The sequence below is a fragment of the Danio rerio genome, chromosome 25, assembly GCF_049306965.1.
Source record: "Danio rerio strain Tuebingen ecotype United States chromosome 25, GRCz12tu, whole genome shotgun sequence".
In the NCBI taxonomy this organism is placed as follows: Eukaryota; Metazoa; Chordata; class Actinopteri; order Cypriniformes; family Danionidae; genus Danio; species Danio rerio.
In genome coordinates, this window is record NC_133200.1 from 17559734 (window position 1) to 17579040 (window position 19307).

At 34.6% G+C, this 19307-nt stretch overlaps 1 protein-coding gene across 5 annotated transcripts in view; it reads right to left on the bottom strand.

Annotated features, from left to right (window-relative positions):
- slc25a18 (solute carrier family 25 member 18) overlaps window positions 1-16684 on the bottom strand; it is a 28286-nt gene extending 11602 nt beyond the window's left edge. The window contains exons 1-8 of one of the 5 annotated variants that reach the window (XM_073942989.1): window positions 16557-16684; window positions 16213-16424; window positions 12883-13025; window positions 12656-12778; window positions 8641-8696; window positions 7347-7437; window positions 3652-3767; window positions 3278-3464 (exon numbers count right to left, since the gene is read on the bottom strand). In XM_073942989.1, coding sequence (XP_073799090.1) covers window positions 3278-3464; window positions 3652-3767; window positions 7347-7437; window positions 8641-8696; window positions 12656-12778; window positions 12883-12902 — 593 coding nt within the window. In that variant the 5' untranslated portion in view covers window positions 12903-13025; window positions 16213-16424; window positions 16557-16684. Of the gene's footprint in view, window positions 1-3277; window positions 3465-3651; window positions 4071-4211; window positions 6572-7346; window positions 7438-8640; window positions 8697-12655; window positions 12779-12882; window positions 13030-16212; window positions 16425-16556 lie in introns of those variants that run through there. The other 4 variants (XM_073942988.1, XM_021470662.3, XM_021470661.3 and 1 more) reach the window with 4 other exon arrangements.
- Between the last annotated feature and the right edge of the window lie 2623 nt (window positions 16685-19307).

The following is a 19307-nucleotide window of genomic DNA, read 5'->3' on the forward strand; positions in this document are numbered from 1 at the left end:
ATAAAGATGTGTTTGGACATTAACGTCTAAATGCATAATTATTCAAAGACCTGAGGAGATGTCTCTGCATGAAAGACTCGTGAAAGGGAGAATATCCTGCTGCTGCTTCTCCAATAAGGTGAGAATTTAAATATGACAGAAATGTGGAAGAATAACAGGGCTTAGCAACACAACGATCTGTTAACGAGGAAGTAGTATGTTCCAAAGCTTGCATACTTTTCTATTACACACTCTAAAGTATATATTTTTGCTTCACAAAAAAGTACATACTTTTAGGGCGTAGTATAAGTATGCGTATTGGGTCGCAGAATATTAGTTTTCATGGGAAGTCTAAGTCTGTCAGTGTGGTTTTGCAGGTGAATGTGAATGTGCTTGATTGGCCTCCAGTTAAAAGATCTCAATTATAAATATGACATATGCATAAAACAGAATTGGAAGTGTGTGTGTGTGTATACCGCATTCCATGCAAAGGGTGCAAAAACTTGACGGAAAAATGTGCGCAGCCGTAAGTAAACTAATAATATTGGAGACAAAGTAATGAAACTAATACGATGTGAGGATGGTTAGGAGGCCATGATGGACAGAGGCCAGGGGGTAAATTTGGCCAGGATGCCCAACTAAAGGACATCCTAAAATTTTTGACAACCACAGAGAGTCAGAACTTGGGTTTAACGTCTCATCCAAAAGACGAATTCAATCCTTGCAGTATAGAGTCCCCTTTACTATACTGGGGTGTTGGGACGCACATAGCCTGCAGGTTGAGCACCCCTGCTGGTTTTACTAACACTGCTTCCGGCAGCAACCTAGCTTTCCCATCTGGTCTCCAATCCAGGTACTGACTGGGAGCAGCCCTGCTTAGCTTCAGTGGGCACCATGTGAGAGTTTTATACAGCCATTTTAAATAAGCATATGGACCACAATCCTCACTACATAAATAAATTATTCTTGTGTAAGTTTGCTTTTAGTAAGGTTTCAACATTGGAGTGTTATGTTCAGTTCACTTAAATATGTAAAAAAAACTATTTAGTTAATTAATCTATTTGTGTTTGGGCAAGATGAAGGAATTGTGTGGAACCCAGCTTTTTTTTTACGGTGTATGCAAAATGTTATAAATGAGACTCTTGTTTCCTATTGAAAAACGCCATGTCAAGTCATCTTTATCTTTCTATTGCTCTGTTCACAATGTAGATTGTGTCAAAGCTGCTTTAAATGGACGAACATAATAATAAAAAGCCAGAACACTTCAGATTATGGAACATTTTTGAAATGTCAGACAGGCAGCAGAGTACTGCTAATATGCTGCTGTAGTTCTAGTTAGATTAAAACCGATTCCGCTGTCAATGTCAGTGTTGAAGGACGATCTACTGAACTGCTGCTCCACCAACTTTTTCAAATTCAAGTTATTTGATTGGTATAGGATGTGAGGCAACAGTCTAAGCTCTCATTAGAATTCCATTAAGAAGAGAATTCCGCCTACGGTTCATTAGAAACTAGGAATAACCGATCGGAACTGACAGCTGGCAGGTTACATCAGTTCAGCTGGATTACATCACAGAGGGCGGGGGAGGGGATGACGGGAAAGGTGAGGGGGTTTATTTGTGTGTAGGCGGTAGTAAAGGTGAGAGGTCACTGCGATGTATAGCTATCCTTTTGTATTGGAACGGTGCATGTTTGCTGAGAGAGTAATCACTTAAGTTAGTTAAGACAACACATCACTGAAGGTTTGCTAAAGATCTAAATTGCTGATTGGCCAAGCTTAGTTATTCATCTAAAGGGGTTAATTCACTAAAAACGTCATTTTCACTTTACATTTCTTATTTGAGGCCATTAAAAAAACAAACAAAAATAAACGGATAGTTCATTTTCTTGCACAGTCAAATCATCTCACTATACAAGACCTCAAGGTATAGTCAGTAGTCATATGTACTGCATGTGTGTTGCCTGTATATGTTTGTTTTTAGAAACATTCATGATCTGTCATAACTAGAAAGTAAAACAAAGCTGATTCAGAATTCTTATCCTGCCATTTCAAATCATTTAGGGTTCCTTTAAGCAGTGATCCCCAACCCCTGGGCCACAGACTGGATCAATTGGCACTGGGTTGCACAAGAAATCCTTAAACATTACCGTTTTATGTAACATCCGAGTCTGAACAATCTTTTATTTTTAAAAATATTTTATATTGAAATGACCGTATTCTCTCGGATACATCTCGGTCACTTGAGCTTCAAAAACTTTGAAAAGTTTCTTTGAGAAGGGGAAAAGGCCCAGTGAAGGACCCACGGACTGCCAAGGAATAGATCCGCATACCATTTGTCAACAAATCAAGTGAATTCAGCGTGTCTGTGCAATAAGCCATAACTGCTGGAGAATGCAAATGACGGCGGCCTTAGGGGCCATTCACATATCATGTCTTTTCCGTGCACAAGTTTGCCATCTCAACTTTTCAGAAAGCAGAGAGTGCACCATGAGTCCCGTATCAAGAACTTACCAATCAATGCACACATTTCAGTAGACTAATTATCTCAGACAAACACAGAACACCCAAACACTACAATGCTTTTTAATTTTCTCCATAAATAAAAATTGTCTCAGAGCTGCAGCAATGTATTGTCAGCTTGTCATTCTCTAAAAAAATGGTTGATGTTTACCTAGCAAGTTACTTACATCACCACTCCACGTTAAAAAAAAGTTGGGGGCCACTGCCTCAAAGGAACTTTCAGTGAACAATTCTTTAATGAACCATTTGTTTCTTACTGTGTAAAACATTTTAATAAACTTAAGGACCTTTTTTTCAATGTAAAGAACCTTTTGTGGAATGTAAAGGTTCTCTTGAAAAAAAAAAAGGTTCTCAAAGGGAACATTTATGTCCAAAAAGCTAATCAAAGTGTTCAGGGTTAATAATGCCTCATTTCCACAAAGGGGTATAGTTCTGTAAAGTACAGTAGAGCTCGGAACAGGTCACCCTGATCAGGCTTGCGTTTACATTGTATATGGTATAGTAGATACACATAGTACCCCTACTTTGTAGTCGTGGTGTATGCTAAACATTTGTGATCAACTTAATTCTGGCTGAAGACAGACAGCAGTACAGGCCATTGTTTAGGCTGTGTATTTAAAAATGTCACTTTCTGTGTTGTCATGCTTTTTATGTCATATTTTTAAAAGTGTTGATAATTACTGGGAGGTGTTTTGAAGTGGAATCTGAAGTCTGTAGGGCAACAACTCTACTTGAACATGAGTGGAGATCGAGGTTATTTGACTGCTTGAATCTTACCTCATCAGCGTAGCACCTGCACCCTTATAAAGCCCCCGGAGGCCTCGGGTCTTTAGAAGCTCCACTGTGATCCGGGTTGCTGAACGGCGAGGTGGTGCACTGGTGCCTGGATGTGCGGTCTGCGAGGCAACCAAGGAGGGGGTCGGACCGGAGGCAGGGGCAGAGGCAGCGACAGTCCGCTGAGCAGCTTGGAAAGACAAAAAAGTACCACTCATATCTTCCTCATAGTAGAATTAAACCGAGCTTACTTTCGAGGGACATTGTTCTATTCAAACAGCATCTATTATTTCTGGCTAACCTTTGTACTTAGCAAGGCATCCTAAGACCTACATACCTTGGACGACACGCACGAGGATCATAATAAACACACTTACCCAGCCTGCCAGCATCCTGCAGTTGTATTTTTAGCATTTCCATGGGGGTGGTGACTACCACCTGACAGGTTCCTGCCCCACAGCCTGCAAGGATCTCCCCCCAGAGAGGTAATTTTCTGTGGAGTGACAGATAAAATGACAGATGGGGCAGATGAGCTCGTTATCATTGAAAATAATTGTTCAAATTAGTCAACAGCTGAGCTGAAAGTCTCTGTGGAATATTTTGAATGTAAAGGTTAGCATAAGGTGTTTGTTAAGGGGAAATAACACTATGTTTTCTTATTAGTTCTCTCATGTGCCACCATGTCGCCCTCCTGATATGGAAATCATAAACTAAACCAGAAAATGCAATCACTGACTTTCGATTATACCCAGCAGGCACACAACATCATAAGACGTTAATATAATATAAGGTTAGACTTAGGTCATGACGTCAGGTGACCAAAATTCTATGTGAGCCAGCGTCTAAGGACAACGTTATTTTGATGTTCAATAACGACGTCAAATTACATTGATATTTGGTTGATTTTAGGTTGTGTTAGAAAGTGACCAAAATCCACCATCTGATAGATCTCAAAGTGGTAACATCCACATAATGTCAAGGTGTAACATCATTAGACGTTGATTTTGGTTGATTTTAGGTTGGACATTGACGACGGCCTGACAATGAGTTCTGACGTCAATCCAATTTTTATTTCCAAACGAAATCCAACGTCCTCATGACGTTGGGGTACATATAATGTCAATATGACATCATGCTGACATCCTGTGCCTGCAGAGTAAGATGAATGGCTCTAGTAAAATGCTCATCCAGCATCATAATGTGAGCTCACTGCCAGACAAATCACCTGATTAAGACGATTCTTTTTAGTGAATCAGAAATGTACAGCTGAAACAGTGTGGCCTGATTTCACTTAAAGTCTACATGGCATACAGCTGTGGATACTTACATGAATATAGCATAATTGTTGTGACACTGTACAACAATAATTAATACTTTTACATTACTGTGAGGGTTGGAGTAGGGGTAAACATCAATAACATACAATTAATGGATGATTTGATAAATAACATAAATAACTTTAGGCCACAGCAGTATCTCTTTTAGCAACAACCCTAATTACTGAAAACATAACTCTAATAAGTCACTGAAAGTTCAATACAGTGTTCTGTTGTAGTGAAAGTTTTGAACAACAGATGGGACAGACTGAATCTTTTTAGGAACAACAATGAATAACTTGACTAGTTGCTTTCATTCATTCATTTCCTTGTCGGCTTAGTCCCTTTATTAATCCGGGGTCGCCACAGCGGAATAAACCCCCAACTTATCCAGCAAGTTTTTACGCAGCGGATGTCCTTCCAGCCGCAACCCATCTCTGGGAAACAACCACACACACACACACTCATATACTACGGACAATTTAGCCTACCCAATTCACCTGTACCACATGTCTTTGGACTGTGTGGGAAACCGGAGCACCCGGAGGAAACCCACGCGAAGGCAGGGAGAACATGCAAACTCCACACAGAAACGCGACCCAGCGACCTTCTTGCAGTGAGGCGACAGCACTACCTACTGCACCACTGCCTCACCTGACTAGTTGCTTATTTTACCAAAATAAAATATGATCCTTGATATGCCTTGATTTTTTAATTATTTAATTAGGACAGTCAAGGTCTGACTTTGCTTAGACAAAAAATTCATGTCACTTAACAGAAATAATGTGCAGTATAGGACTTAAAAATATTAAGGCATGCTGCAGTGGAAAATGAATTAATATTGTGCTTGACTCCCATGAGCTTGGAGGACTGCATCCATACATCTCTGCAATGACTCCAATAACTTGTTAATAAAGTCATCTGGAATGGCAAAGAAAGCGTTTCTGCAGGACTTCCAGAGTTCATCAGGATTGTTTGGATTCATCTTCAATGCCTCTTCCTTCATCTTACCCCAGAAATGCTCAATAATGTTTATGTCTGGTGATTGGGCTGGCCAATCCTGGAGCACCTTGACCTTCTTTGCCCCCAGGAACTTGGATGTGGTGGCTGAAGTATGAGAGGAAGCGCTATCCTGCTGAAGAATTTGCCCTCTTCTGTGGTTTGTAATGTAATAGCCAGCACAAATGTCTTGATACCTCAGGTTGTTGATGTTGCCATCCACTATGCCGCACTCTCACACACCACCATACTGAATGTAACCCTAAACCATGATTTTTTTTCTTTCACCAAACTTGACTAATTTCTGAAAGAATCTTGGGTCCATGCGGGTTCCAGTCGGTCTTCTGCAGTATTTGTGATGATTGGGATGAAGATTAACAGATGATTCATAAGAAAAATCTACCTTATGCCACTTTTCCAAATGATTAACTAGAAGTCAAGCTATTATTTGTTGCTACAACAACTGGGATTAACAACAAGACTTGTGCAACCTATGCACTCCAACTCTTGAAAAAATTATTCTAATTATCTGATTCTTTTTATTCATTCAGACATATAGAGCACAACAAATCCAGTCCAACTCTTGAACAAATGATTTTAATTAGCTGATTCTTTTAGTTCAATCAAAGAAAAATGAAAACCATGCAGTATTATCATGAGTATACAAAGACGAATATAAATAATTGCAAACAGTGCAATCGGACTTCTTTACAAATGCCTCTAAGGGTCCATACTTCAAGCTGGCGTGACATCATTTTAATCACAATAAAGTTGGTTAAAGGCGACTGAAGCAGTTTCCCCAAAAGCAAACTTAAGTAAAAATAAACGCAGCAAAAAAAAAGCTTTCAAAAATGCTATTCGAATCCAAAGGAACGGTTAAATTTTAATACTGTAAACATGCTTGCTTTAAAGTAAACTAATATATAAAGTGTTGTTTTATAAGTGATGTTACTTTTTTTACTTGAATAAAGTGCTGAAATGCAAAACGTTTGCAAACGAACATTACTTTTATCAGAAGCATGCTTAACGTCCATTTTCTCATTTTAGTTGTCATGTTCGTTTTATTATTGAAAAGAAAATTCACACCTTATTTCACTTATTTTATACTATATTCATCTAAATGCTTCACCAACGTAAACCACTGCTCAGGTGTTTACATTTTTTTGACAAAAAAGAAAAGCGTTTCTGTCATTGTGAGTATATTGGAGCCTTTATAAGCTATTTTTATTCAGTGAATCAGAAACATATCAAGCACTTACCGCTTACAATTTAAATCTGTATAGTTAATCAAGTGAATTTAACAATTGTAGCACCACTATTTAAAATGCTGAAATAATTATTTTTTTCCACTTTATTTGTAAAAAGTAATTAGTTTGTTAGCTTTAAAAGTAATAATATTTTAAAATAAATAAATAAAAAGATCATATTATACTATATATATTTTATTCACTGCCATACAAGCAATAATGACTATTTTCATGGCAAAAACATTAAATTAATATATAAAATAAAAAATAAAAATAAAAATCACAAAAACGAATACATACATTTTAAGATATGTATTTATAAGATTTTTAACATTAATTTAACATGACGCTTTGCTGAATATCTCCTTGAGTGAGTTCATTTCATAAAAAATCCCTTCTGCAGTCATTAGGCAGGTCAGTCCAATAGAAGGTGATTTACAGTAATAGAAAGTTTGCGGAACGAACCCACAAAAAAACAAAAAACAAAAGTGGTTAAAAAGTGTCAGTTACCCATCTTTGGAGAGCTTCTGCCTGAAGACGTCGTTGGCAGCCAGTTTGATGGCTTTCTCTGGAGTTACAAGTGTGAGATTCACAGCTGCACCTAAGAGAAACACCATGACGTAAAAATCTGAGAATTTCAAAAACAACACATTGCACTTTTAAACACTTTTACGTAACACTGTAAGTAAAGGTACTGGTCACTTAGATATTCTAGGTTGTTCCAAACCTGTATGCAAATATTTTCATTCGAAAAATGTGGGTAAACAAACAAGTAAGTGCTGGAATTCATTGAAATAAGAATGACTTTGAACAAGGCTGTGATTATCATGCGCATCTTGTCACAGAAGCACAGATAAGTGTTCAATAGTAAATCTCCTCCAAAGAATAGAGGGTGCTCTTGAGCAGAAACACCCACAAAGAAGTAACCCAGGAAATCCCCATACAGTAAAGCTCAAATTAATTAGGTTAACTTAACACTTTTAACAAATTTATGTAGATTGAACATAAAAAGATAAGTTATCCCAATGAAATCTCAAGAATTGTGTTGTTTCAGCTCATTTTAATTAAGTAGTTTTAACAAGCAAAAAAAAAGATAATAATAATTTTTGAGTGTACAAGTGACTTGCAGCAGCAAAGTGACAAGCGGACATTAATTTCAACGGACAGTGAGCGACTTTCGGTAACCTCCGTCTACGCTAGTGACAGCGACTAACTGGATGTTGGCGAATTGAGTGATGCGGCAGAGTTGAGATACTTTCAACTGTATGCAAATGAAAGAGAGACTTTCTTGAGTGACAGCTAATAGGAGCACTGATAGAGCTTACGTGGTCCTCTCTTTTGGCTGTTTGTATTCTCCAAGCTGTAGACCTATACAGTTTGCTGCCGATAAACTGCCGCAATGACAGAGAACACACTTTTTTCTTGATCACCTTTGAAATTAAGCGTTTTATGTGCTGATTTCATTTATATGTAGCATTTTCTCTAAACAATGTTTACTTTCAGCAGCACGTAAACTCATTTTGCTATTTGTTCAAACTTCTTATTTAAAATGAGCTAAAACAACACAATTATAGAGGTATTTTGCAACAACTTAATTGTTCTATGTTTAATCTACTTGAATTAGTAAAAAATGAACGTGTTAACTTAATTCCTTTATGTTGTCCCAACACAAACCAATTATGTTTAACCCAGCATTTTTTTTAAATGTAGGGACAATAAAATTGACATAATTTCCTCTTAGGAGTGAATTATCTTTTTAATGATGGTAAATATGTAGATGAACGATTGACTTTGAACTTCATACCTCGATACATGCCAAAGTAGCCCTCCATTTTGATCGTCTTTGCCAAACAGTCCAGCCTTTATAACAAGACAGAAATGTTCATAATGAATCATAATTCATCTTCTGAAACAATCATTGTAAAGCTGTGTTTCTTAAAAATATTTCGAAATACAGTGCTCTACATGTACAGCCTACAAAAATCTCTCATTTAAATCATATTTTCAATAGGAAACTTTACAATATTATTTTGTGCATATACATTAGATTAATCAGCACTGAAACCAAATCTGGAGCTTATCTAACGAAATAACTTATGATAACGGTCCAAAATTAGTACATATTAGGTAAAATATTAAATAAAAATTAGCAAAATTCATGAGAAACTCTTGCCCACAAACCACTTGGGTATTCGCTTGTTACATAAGTATGCATAGAAGAAAAGAGCTCTTAACGCACAATCACTACAAAGACTACTTCTCTGTATCTCAATCGTATCAAACAAGCATGAGCAATTTTATTAAGCTACTTATATTAAAGGGATGAATAAACATTCAGGAGCATAAAAGAGATCAAAGATGCAGAAGCACGTGACTCGAATTGTTTTGCATCATCTGAGTCATTCAGGAAAAGTCCTCCGCCCAGACAAAATCACTAACATGTGCTGCCTTATTTTATGCAGTTGTTTTGTAAGATGCAGAACTGTTTTACGCTTATCAGATTTAATATATCAGGTTTTTAAGGGGACCTATTATGCAAAAATCACTTTTATAAGGGGTTTAAACAGTTGTGAGACAACAGTCTGTATATATATATCATGCTTCTAATGGTAAAGATTTATTAATTTTATTGTTTATAATCACTCTCAAAAAAACTCTACAGAAACACTTTGATTGACATTCTCCCTTTGTACGTGCCATCAGAGGAGGAAAACCCCATTCATTCGTGAAAACCTCTGCCTCATTAGCATTTGACACAGGCATTTGTAGCTCCGCCCTCTTTTGAAAAAAGCACAATCTCATTTTAATTTAAAGTGACAGTCACAAAAATGGCATAGTTAGGATCAAGGCCTAAAAGGGACAGTTTAAAAGAGTTATAACAGGGCTTGACATTAACTCCCGACAACTCGCCAAATGTGGGTCGATTTCAGTTGTGGCAGGTTAGACTGCCACCTTCACTAGCCACTTTGGCTGGTTGAAAATAACTTTTAAATTGCCAGTGCTAACTCATTGCTAAACATTCTAATTTTTGGTTTATGTTTGTTTGTCAAAATCTGTGCAAATGTGATCTTAGAATCAAGAAGCAGCACAAAATAACTGTTTGTGATTTTTTTGAAAGCAGCAGCGATTGCCGCTTTCGCTTTAACCAATCTTTGAACAGATTATTAATGGGCTTAACAGTGTGCATGCTATCATCTTTTCAATGTCGCACATGGAATGTTTTTTACCTGCTTTTTTTTACTTATATATATATATTTATTTATTTTATTTTATTTTATTTTTTTTATCAACAAGGAAGCTTAAGGACGTAACAAAAAATCTAAATCAAATAATTTTAGCGTGCCAAATTCAAATTTATGGATACAAAATTAATTTTCATAAAAACAAAATTGTGGCTAGTAAAAATGACGAGTGGCTAGTAACGTTGGAAAACTACTAGCCACAGTGGCTGGTGATCAAAAAAAGTTAATGTCAAGCCCTGGTTATAAAAATTTACTTGTGGGGCATTTTGAGCTGAAACTTTACATATGCACTCCAATGACATCAGAGACTTATTTTACGTTTTGTAAAAAAGGACATAATACGTTCCCTTTAAAACTTAAACATTATGAGATGGAGTTCAAACACAAATTAACAAAAATTCAATTTGGTATGTACAAAAGTGATATGTAAACATATTTAAATAACTTACTAGCAACCTAAAACTAGACTTTTTTTCTCTCAATGTAATTTAATAATTGTGTATGTATATCATTATATTATAATGGGATTTTGTTTATAGTGGCTACAGTTTTGTCTGACTTTATAGCTACTTTTAGGTCATGTGTTTTTTTGTCATTTAGAGTGAATGGAGATTTACTACAGTGCTTCCCACACATAGACTTTACTTTACAGGTATATTAACAGCCGCCTAAGTATATTTAGTGACACATTTTTTTTTTTTACTATTATTATCATCCTTTTACACTTTTTGTATCAACCCAATATAAACAATCATCCGTGATCAATTTAGTGGAAATTCTTGTCTCATTTACCCATTTCATACTGCTCGTTCTGTGTGCACTCCCACAGTTGATCTCACATGCTCTGCAAGACCCACAAATCCACACCTTTTTGTGTCTGTCCATGGTTTCTAAACTTACTAAAATGTCCGGGATTTGTTTTTTGTTTTGTTTTCATTTTCGTTAATTTTATGTGCACAGCTGTGAGAGCAAGAGAGACATTAATTAATTCTTTTTTTTAATAATTCTTTTTAGGGGTTTTCACCTTTATTATGACATAGGACATTGGGGATTTAGAGAGGACAGCATTGGGAGCAGAGAGATGAGAAGGATCGGCAAGGACCTCGAGCCGGGAATCAAACTCGGGTCGCCATGAGCACTTCTGTGCTATATGTAGGCACACAGTACTACTAAGCTATTGGCGCTGACTAAATAATTAATTCTAAATGACTCAGAAAACCTTTAGGCTACTAAATACTCGGAAAGGACAAAATGACATCTATATTGGCTGCAGAATTTTTTTTTTTTTCTGTCATTTAGTTCCCATTTGCTGTATATTTTATTAATTTGATGTCAATTTGTTACATATTTTATAGATATCTAAAATGCTTTGGCAATACTGTACAAAATGTCATGGCAATAAAGCAGGGGTGCACATGGCTCTTGAATAGCATAAAAGAGAAATAGTGGATTTTTTTATTTATTTCAACAGTCCTTTTTAATTTTAACCTATTGAAAAGAAAAAGTTTATAAAAGTTAATAATAAGAATAGTTATTAATAGTGTTAAAAATCAAATTACGCTTTATTTGTTGCATATACTTAACTATTTATGTGCTGTGGGTAAAAGGTGTGTTTCAATCGGACTATCACAGTAACTATAATTCAAACCTGTGGGAAGCACTGTACTCTGAAATGAAGTGGGAAAGGGAAACACAATCACAAAGCAATTCGTAACTTTTAGATTTACTGGCTAATTTGTATATTTGTAAGATCTTATTCGTACATTTTAGAACAATTTATTCATCCCCCGAAATCAAGGTTGAGTTTAGAGGTGGTATTTGGGGGCAAACCTCCTTTTAAAAAGCATATGTTTTCATTTGAATTAAATCACATGAATTTGTACCAGTGCTCTAAAATATTGAAAAAAATCTGACATCGCGATATTTAGATTTTCTGTGATATACATAGCAATGTGAAAACTATATCACCAGATAGATTGAAATAGCTCTACTTAGAATGCATTCATTAATTTAGATTAATTAGGATGCTTCTGTAATGAGAGAATCACCCATAAACAAAAATGAGCAAATTGCACACATAGATAAATACAATAGAGCAAAGATAAAAGTCAAATAAACATGCTTTATAGTTTTCTGAGGACTATAACAGTATTTAGCTATAGAATTTGAATAATTAAATGTAAAAAAAACTGGATAGACTACCTCATTGTATAAATAACTCGAAATGTATCCTTATTAAAGTAACAAATGCTACAGTTTCATGCGTTCTGAACTGTGCCTCCTAATTAACTATAATCCAGACTCAACATTGCAGATCCTGCGATGCAACTATGTGGATGCACAAATTAAGATATCGAAATAGTTATATTGTGCAGCCCTAATTTCTATGAATTAGCCACTTGTTTGCCAACAAGAACATTTCCTTGTGAATTTTCCTTTTAAAATGCCATGTTCAAACAAAACTGCACTAATGTGAACGCAGCCCCTGCCAACTGCTACTAAAATCACACACCAAAACAAAACAAAGGACATGAAATGCTACACCGTTTTGGGAGCTCATAAAGATCCTGTACTCACATTCCACTATAAACACGAGCTCCCTGCTGGTTTTGTAGGCGGGTCTTAGCAAGATCAATGGGAAACACACAGGTCACGCCCACCAGTCCAGCCACGCCACCATTAATCAGCTTAGCAGGGAGGCTGAAAACACAGGAAACAAACACACACACAAACCACGCATCAAAACACATCAACAGAAAGCTTGGGATGAAACTTCAAATCACCAGAGAACAGCAAAGATTTACCTCAGTTTCTTTTCGGCCATTTTGGCCAAACTTCAGCTGATTTCCTCCAATCCTGTTCTTTCTGCTACAAAAAAGGTGTCAGCACAAATCGTTCCACAGCCCACCGGGGTAGAGTCCCGACTGAGAGTGCCAACCTTCACACCCTTCCTTTCACACACACACAAAAAAAAAGATCCTTGAAACTTGATATGAACCAAGACACACAAGAGAAATGCAGTTGTGGTTTTCTATAAATATATATAGGTTTTTCAAATAAAACCAGACACTCTGAATGGTGTGTACTACAGCGTGCACACAAAGAACATCCTGGCTCTAAAGTCTCTCTAATCTTGCAGCTAATGAGGTTGTGACCCCTTGAATTAACCTAGAGAAGAGAGCTAACAGAACGAGGTGCTTATCAGCATGATTTCCTGTTCTTCAACACAGTATCAACAACATCTCTGACTAATAGATCTACTGCAGTTCAAACATTGCTTTATGCCCTTTATTGGTAATCAAGTAGTAGTATTAATGTTTTATCAAAGGAGTGGTTTGATAAATAAGAGATGAAAAAAGAAGAAATTTAAAGTAGTTCAAGCTGTTTTGGGTAGCTGATGCTGTACTGTAATATGCTGTGATGAAATTGTATTTTTCAAATAGTAAATAAACTGGGAATGTTGGCATCTTTATAGTTTGTTGTACAATTTACAAGCACCTTTTCAGAGAAAATTATATAACAAATAGTTTTTTCAGTGTATACAATGTATATACAGTGTTCAGCATAAATGAGTACACCCCATTTTGAAAATTAATATTTTTATCCATTTCTCAGTGAATATGAGTAATATATGTAAGTGCATTTAAAAAAAAAACAGATTTATTTAATTCAGTTTAATATTAGATGGCCCAACTTAGCTAATCACGATCCTCCAATCAAAGGATCCCAAATCACTGTATAGACATACATATCCGGGCCATCTGGTATTTCTGGGCGGAGTTTGCATTCCTGAGGGTTCCCCGGTTTCCTCCCACCGTCCAAATATGCTCTATGTTATAGATGAAAATAAGCCTAAATTTTTTTTTTTAATGTCTTACTCTCAGGAAGTTCCCTTTAGTCTCAGCAGCAGGTTGAGTTCGACCTGAGCTCATTCTCCCCTTGCCCTGCGAAAGGGGGGGAGCCCTGGGCCCAAGGATCCCTTGAGGTCAGGGCTCTCTCCTGGGACAGCATGCCAAACAAGCTATGTATAAATCATGATGAGCTAAGTGTGAATTCTTGAAACAGATATATGTATTAAAATAATATTTTAGTAATGCAAAATATTGCAACAAAAAAAATACAACATTTCAACTAAATTGTCTATATTTTTAGTTTTTCTTGATTTTTGCCACTTTTGAAAATGTTATTTAATATTTTTCAGTAACATAAATTTGAGCTACTAATTTTTGAACCATTATTGTAAGTTATTTTGTTAGAGTAGCTCCAGATTTGGCTTCAGTACTGACTAATCTAATGTATAAGCACAAATATATTATTGTAAAGCATCCTATAAAAAATATGAATTCAAATGAGAAATTTGTGGGAGAAAGGGTGTACTCATATATGCTGAGGACTGAATAAGTTGAAGTTTATTTATGAAGTTTTAAAGAAAATCTCAATGAAGCTAGGATTACTGTAAAAGTAGTTTTACCAACACTATTTAAGTTTTTTTTTTTTGTTTTTTGACTTGCTTGGTGTTTTGTAATTAATTGTAAAAATACTTACAATTTTAGAATGAGAACTATGTACACCACTTTTTTCAGTTTAACAGGGTTTCTGCAGGTTTTTTCAATTCAAATTTAAGACTTTTTAGGACCCTTTTAAGACCATTATGAATTAAATTTTAGACTTAAACAAAAAGGATTTTTTCTAATGGCACAGTTAAGTCCGTAAATAGATTTGTATTAATGTAAATAATGTAGAATAAAATAAAACAAATTTGTATTAATGTTATAAAAATGTGTTGCTTTAGTTTTCTTTCCACGATTATGGAATTTCATTTGAAAAATTTCCTTTAAACATGTCTTTACAGCTGTTTTGAATTGCATTTCTTCTTAAATGTAAATATACTGGCCTGATAGGGTAGCTTTACCTTGATGTAAATGAAGACCTGTTTAAAATGATTTAAGACCCACAACACAATGAGTGAATTTACGACTTTTTAAGGCCTAAACTTTTGCTTTAAAGACATTCTAAGACCTTTTAAGACCCTGCGGACACCCTGGTGTACATAATTGTAAATAAAATAAAAATGAGTAGAGTGTTTTACACAAAAATACTATTTCATTACTAGTAAATACATTCATGCAAGTCGTCATTACATTTCCATGTAATTTAGCAAATTTACACACAATTTTTGAGAGAAAATAGCATTTCCTGTTTGTTATCAAATTATTTTTAACTGTAACAAGAGGTAATTTAATCATAACCTAGTTAAAACAACCATCATAACATTATTTATCAATTTGTGGCTCTTTTTGGATTTTCGGAAGCTATAGAAATTAAACATGTAAAAAAGGAAATACTAGGACCATTGCTTTTGTTTACATCCCTCAAAATGGTCTATTTTATAATAATTCATAAGTTAAGCTGTTTTAATACAAGTTCAAAGGACTAATAGGGTTCATTCGATTCAGCTTTGTTAAATAAAGGCAACCAGGGCTTTTTTTTTTACAGTGCACAAAAAAACATTAGTAAATGAAATAGTACATTAGTACTTTCTTATTCAAAAATCTACTTTAAAACTGTTTGTGTGACAAGACCTCAACAGAAATATGTCTGAGTAAACATTTATATATTATTGAGGTAAATGTAGTTTTATATTCACACATTCGGTCTTTCTTCTTAATAATATCATTTCAGAAAACTATTTTCGCATATTCTAACTAGTAAAATCATATTAGCAGCCAACGACTTTTGAAAGTATAACATTGTTGTAAAACATTGTTGTCAAATAGATAGTGCTAATATTGTTTTCATGTCATACTTGCATTCAATTTCAGATTGAATATTCAAAGTACCATGGTAAACAATATAGGGAGTGAGTCACAAGTTGTCACTGAATGAATGTGTGAATATACAACCAACTTTACCTCAGTTGTATATTTACAATATTTGATTTATACAGTAGTCCTGTACTTTTTTTTTACATTCTCGCAACTAATAAAGGGCACAGAACTGCTTCCATTTACATTTGGCTTAACTTTAGAGTTTTCTAGAAAGTCACACTTCATGAAACTATTAAAAGAGCTTGAAAATTTGTATCAACTAACCAATATACAGAATGTCTACAATATTTTCTTGCTTTCCCTTACCTTTAACATGTCTTAAACGTAAGCTTCTCCATTTCAACTAACTCTCCCCTAATTTGAGGTAGCATTCTCAGTGTCTTTCCCTCCGGCACACTCACATCCCCTCTTTCTGCCTCTTTGCTCTGTCTTTTCTGGAGCCCAGCAGTGGCATTCTGAGCATGCCTTTCCCTTCAGCACTGCTTCCTTTCAACTCTGCTCTATTCAAAACCCCTCCACTGCCAAAACACAGACAAGTGAGAGATCTGGCCCCACTCTCCCTCCCCATCCCTAAAAGACTTTCCACAACACACAAGCCCGGCAGATTTGACGGATTCATAAGTTTGAGAGGATGAATGTCATGTTCTTACCTCTGTCGGTGCAGTGACCGGTTTTATCGAGCCGTCAATGCGCTGGTAATGTGTACAGAAGCCGTAGTCAAGCGCCGGAGATCCGACACTCCGGGGCCGCTGCACAAACACGCGCATTGTCCATCTGTGGCGAAGTCCCTCCCCCGCGTGGCGACTCCCAGTGACATGGACAGGGAATGCACGGCTTTCCGCTAATCAAACTTGACACACATTCACACATGCACAAACAAACACGAATACGCACATATGTCATTACATAACTTAATCTCAAATCGCAAATGAGCAAAACAAAAAGCGTAATATGTTAAATACATTGCAGTTGAATACAAACGTTTCCAGGATAATTTGTATAACAAAATTATTTTTAAGTTGGTCAAATTTTAATTATCTTGGCACACTACACGCGAACATAGGCCTAGATAAATATGCGCACAGAATTAATAAATACGATTTCACTATTATAGTAATAATTTTTTTTACTAATGCATTTAGAATGTAAAATTTGTATTTTCAAGTTTTGTTAAAGTTACAGGCTCTTGAAGTTGAAAAAAAATTATATTTGTAGCAGCTTAATTTATTTACATTGTGCTGCACTTGAAGCACGTGTACAAACAAACCCGACTACGCACATGTATGAAGGAGGAACTCTGCAAAACAATAAATAAATAAATATGCAAATAAATGAATAAATACATACATGTGTAAATGAATCCATCAATTCAGGCATAAGTAAAACAAAAAATTAATACACAAATATTGTTAATGTAAAGCTATACAATATTAGCTATATTTGTGCATATACATTAGATTAGTCAGTACTGAAGCCAAATCTGGAGCTTATTTAACAAAATAGTTTACCATAACAGTCTAATATAGTACACCCAAATTTATGTTATAGAAAAATTATTAAATATATTTTCAAATGTACTCAATTATGCTGAGTCCTGCATATATATATATATATATATATATATATATATATATATATATATATATATATATATATATATATATATTTATATATATATATATATATATATATATATATATATATATATATATATATATATATATATATATATCCACAAATTCCAGCATATAAATAATGAATAGTGTGGGCAGATAAATAATTTAAAAAAATTAATGAATTTAGTTGGAATAAGAAATCAACATTCAGTTTACATTCGTGTAATTTATTTATTTATTTTTCTGCCTGCACTATTTATTATTTATATATTTATTTTTGCAGGAATTTGTGGAATTTTATATTTATTTAGTTGCATATTTATTTATTTATTGTTTTATTTATGGGGGAACCTGTGAATTTATTTACTAATTTATTTATTCATTTGCGTATTTATTTATTGTTTTATGCAGGAATCTATGTATTTATTTACTATTTATTTATTATTTTGCGCGTATATTTATCGTTTTATGCAGGAGTCTATGGATATATTTTCAAATTTATGTACTAATTTGCATCTTTTTAATAATTTGCATAATTATTTATTTACGCAGGAATGTAATGGATTTATTTATTTGCGTATTTATTTATTTATTTATTTATTGTTTTTGCAAGTTTCCTCCTCCGTGTGATGAGGCCTACATAATTTCATTTTAAAAAACAAACATAAGTAAAAAAAATTGTATTGTTATGTTGAATAGATAGCATTGAAATAAAAATGCTTCTAGAACAATAAGTGATGCAAAATTATTTTCATTGACACACTACACACGTAAATAGGCACACACAGCATTAACAAATATGATATTGTATTATTAGGCTATAACAAAATATATTAAAATGTTTTACTAATGCATTCAGAATGTAAAATTTGTGTTTTTTATTTTTTGTTATTAATTTTAAGTGGTCCCTAAAGTTAGACAAAAATACATTGAGTAGCTTCATTTGTCCTGCACCTTAAAATATGTAAATATCCTAACATTTAATAGCTATATTAACTTGGCACACACATATACACAAACATGCACGTAGTATTGCTTAACTTCATCTAAAATATGTCTTCAAAAGTCCGTTATGTATTCCCTGTGTATTACCATCTTTTGTGTCAACAGGGGGCGCCAGTTCCACGTTTTAAATGGCAATTAGTTATTAAAGATAAAGTAAGATAAAACGTTTGACACTGCTATTAAATTTGTTTCGGCAATTGTTAGGTCCATCGATATTTTGTGTTTTAATTACTTTTCCCACAGCACTATTCAGAAACAAACAAACTTGTGTAACTTGCAAACACTTATACATGCTTATAGTCAATCAACTAAGTTGCGTTGTCAATACTACAACTAAAAACTTACTTTCAATTAAAACTTATTTAAAAAAGCTATAATGTCATTTAAATGCATTAATGTCTTCATCCTATCTGTTGTCCACATCACTTGAAGATCACTTGCGATGATTCTCCTGTAATAACAACTGAGCAACTTCCCTTTCAACGAAATTCAAATGTGTGTGCATTCCCTTTAAATGAACATACCACTTCGCGCGGAGGGAAGTCACCTGACCACAAAGATTTAATAAGTGTGATATATTTTGTTTCTTTTGTTTTGGATCGATAAGGTAGTCTAGTGATTAAAATGTCTAATATTTTAAAATCGTTCAATAGGCAACTTCAATGAAATATAAAATAAATTTGTGTTGATATTATGTTTGTTTTGATGTGCCGAAACCCCTCTCCCCGCGACCGATGGTATCGCCCTGCCCATCTGTTCTTCTCCTGTGAAATGCGGATT